This window comes from Lolium perenne, chromosome 2 (assembly GCF_019359855.2).
Source record: "Lolium perenne isolate Kyuss_39 chromosome 2, Kyuss_2.0, whole genome shotgun sequence".
Classification (NCBI taxonomy): Eukaryota; Viridiplantae; Streptophyta; class Magnoliopsida; order Poales; family Poaceae; genus Lolium; species Lolium perenne.
In genome coordinates this window covers 261,475,452-261,477,611 of record NC_067245.2, presented here as the reverse complement: position 1 = coordinate 261,477,611, position 2,160 = coordinate 261,475,452, and the positions used below count along the sequence as shown (strand labels likewise).

The 2,160-nt window shown below is 56.9% G+C and overlaps 1 protein-coding gene across 1 annotated transcript; it reads right to left on the bottom strand.

The window, feature by feature from the left end:
• Positions 1-668: 668 nt before the first annotated feature.
• Positions 669-1,950, bottom strand: LOC127335777 (homeobox-leucine zipper protein HOX22). The gene is made up of 2 exons (XM_051362507.2): positions 1,406-1,950; positions 669-1,294 (listed from the first exon to the last, which is right to left on the bottom strand). Exons 1-2 carry the CDS (start codon positions 1,823-1,825, stop codon positions 953-955), a joined length of 762 nt encoding a protein of 253 aa, XP_051218467.1. The 5' UTR covers positions 1,826-1,950; the 3' UTR covers positions 669-952.
• Between the last annotated feature and the right edge of the window lie 210 nt (positions 1,951-2,160).

Here is a 2,160-nt window from a genome sequence, read left to right as displayed (position 1 = left end):
TACCGCTGGCGGAGAAGAAGAACAATGGAGCGCGGGGAAAGAAAGGGGAAGCAATGGCACGGGCACGGGCGCGGGGCTGGCTCGGGCTCCCATTTTGCAACGATCACCTGGGTAAGCTGTGGGTCCGGCGCGCTAACGTGGACAAATTGTGGGTCCCACGATGATCTGGATAAGTGGAGACGTGTCCACTGCGGGGCACCAACAGCGGCCCCACTAACGGTCAACTTAACGGGATTTCTCCCGTCCGAGCTCCTTCTGCGGGTTTCAGACAAAGGCTTCGGGAAAACTAAGAAAAAACTAAGTGACTGGGGAAAACTGAGCACAACTAAGGATCAGAGGGCACCTAAATAGAAAGCCCAAATTTTAAACTAGAAATGACAAGATGAACTAGAAGGAGGACTTTCGTCGGATTCCGCTTGCAACGGGACTCGAAGTGGTCGGGCCTTGAATCTAAGTACACCGTGTGGCCAAACCACAAGTGACCCTCAGATCTTAAAAGTTGGAACTCACATTAAACTGTAACCATGGTCCTAAGTTTTTTAGATTCACAACCATGGTCTTAAGTTTTAGCAGTATAGTTTGTTACCACCTCTGTTTCTAAATATGAAATGTTTTGGAATTCAAATGATATGCTCCTTAAACGTCTTGAATTTGGAAAGAGGGCATCATTTACCAAACCTATCCTGCATCATCATATCATCCAAACTTAATCCATAGCGAGAACAGACATAACAGCTGAAGCAAACTCTATAGCAATTATCTCTAACTCAAACCATTTTTAGCAGCATCCAATCTCCCATTGGCTAGCTGCCTCCGAGGTTTCATAATTTCAATCCCTTCTCCTATCTTACACGGACCCACCTGTCATTCCCGCTACCCATTCGCCTCTACCCAAACAGAATGCGAGATTAAGCACAGCATGCACGTAGATACGTCACCTATAAACACAAGCCTACGTGTACAACTCGATAGGCGGCCACGGCCACGGCTCCCACAGCTCCGGCGTGGCGCAGAAGGAGTCGGGCGGGAAGCCTCCTGCCGCCCCGTCGTCGTAGTGGAGGTGATCGCCGCAGTCGGACTCCACCGAGAGCGAGACGTCGGCCGGCGTGGCGCACGCCGTCCCGCCAAGCACGCAGCTCTCGAGGGGCTCGACGTCGAGGTCGACGCACCCGGCGACGACGTTCCTCTTGTCGTCGTCCAGCTCGTCGTTGTTGCAGCTGCTGCTGCTGGCGGTGGCGGCCGTCGCGCCGCCGCCGCCGGCCCGCTCCCTCAGCCGCTCGCTTAGCTCGTGCACCTGGATATTGAATTTTCCTTAATTAGCTCATGGATGAAGTATTGAGAAGGGAAAAAAAAACAAGGACAGTATGCTTGGCGTGGCGCGTGTGAATCAACGTACGATGGTTACCTGTGCGGTGAGGGCTAGCTTGTCCTGCTTGAGGGAGTCGACGCGGGAGTGGAGGGCGTCGTACTTGGCCCGGAGGGCGGCGAAGTCGTGCTCGAGCTGCTTGGTGCGCCACCGCGCGCGCTTGTTCTGGAACCAGATGGCGACCTGGCGCGGCTGCAGGCCCAGCTCCCGCGCCAGCTCCGCTTTCTCCCGGGGCTCCAGCTTGGCCTGGCGCGCGTGGAACGTGGACTCCAGCGACCGTATCTGCTCCTCCGTGAACCGCCGCTTCCTCTCCGCCCTCCCGCCCCTCCCCGCCGAGAACTGCTGCTCGTCGACGTCGTCGTCGTCCATCACCGGCACGCACATCTGCCGCTGCTGCAAGGGCAACGGCGGCGGCATCATGAACTGGTGCTGCTGGTGGTGGTAGTCAGCTCGATCCATATTCGATCGATCCAGTGAGCCACTGTTCCGACGGGTCGCTCGATGCTTTCTTCTTCCTCTCTCGGCTCCCGGCCCGGGCGGCCCCTTTTATACCGGGGAACGGCGTTACGTGTCCGGCGATTCTGGCTTCTGGGAGTCGAGCATGTGTGGTCTTCGGGATCGGGGATAAAGAAGAAGGAACCGGCCGGGCCCACATAGCGTGACACCGTGCAAAGCCGCTTTCGCTCCACGGACAAGCGTCGGCCATCCATCGGCGCCAAGAGCTGTGCCCACCACGGCTCCCGATGTCTATCCGGCCGCCTCGAGATGAGCACACGAAACGTTTGGCCGGGATG

Coding starts and splice junctions, on each gene's coding strand:
- LOC127335777 (XM_051362507.2), bottom strand. CDS start 1,825: ATGGATCGAGCTGACTACCACCACCAGCAGCACCAGTTCATGATGCCG. Junction 1,295..1,405: donor AGCTAGCCCTCACCGCACAG/GTAACCATCGTA, acceptor TTCAATATCCAG/GTGCACGAGCTAAGCGAGCG.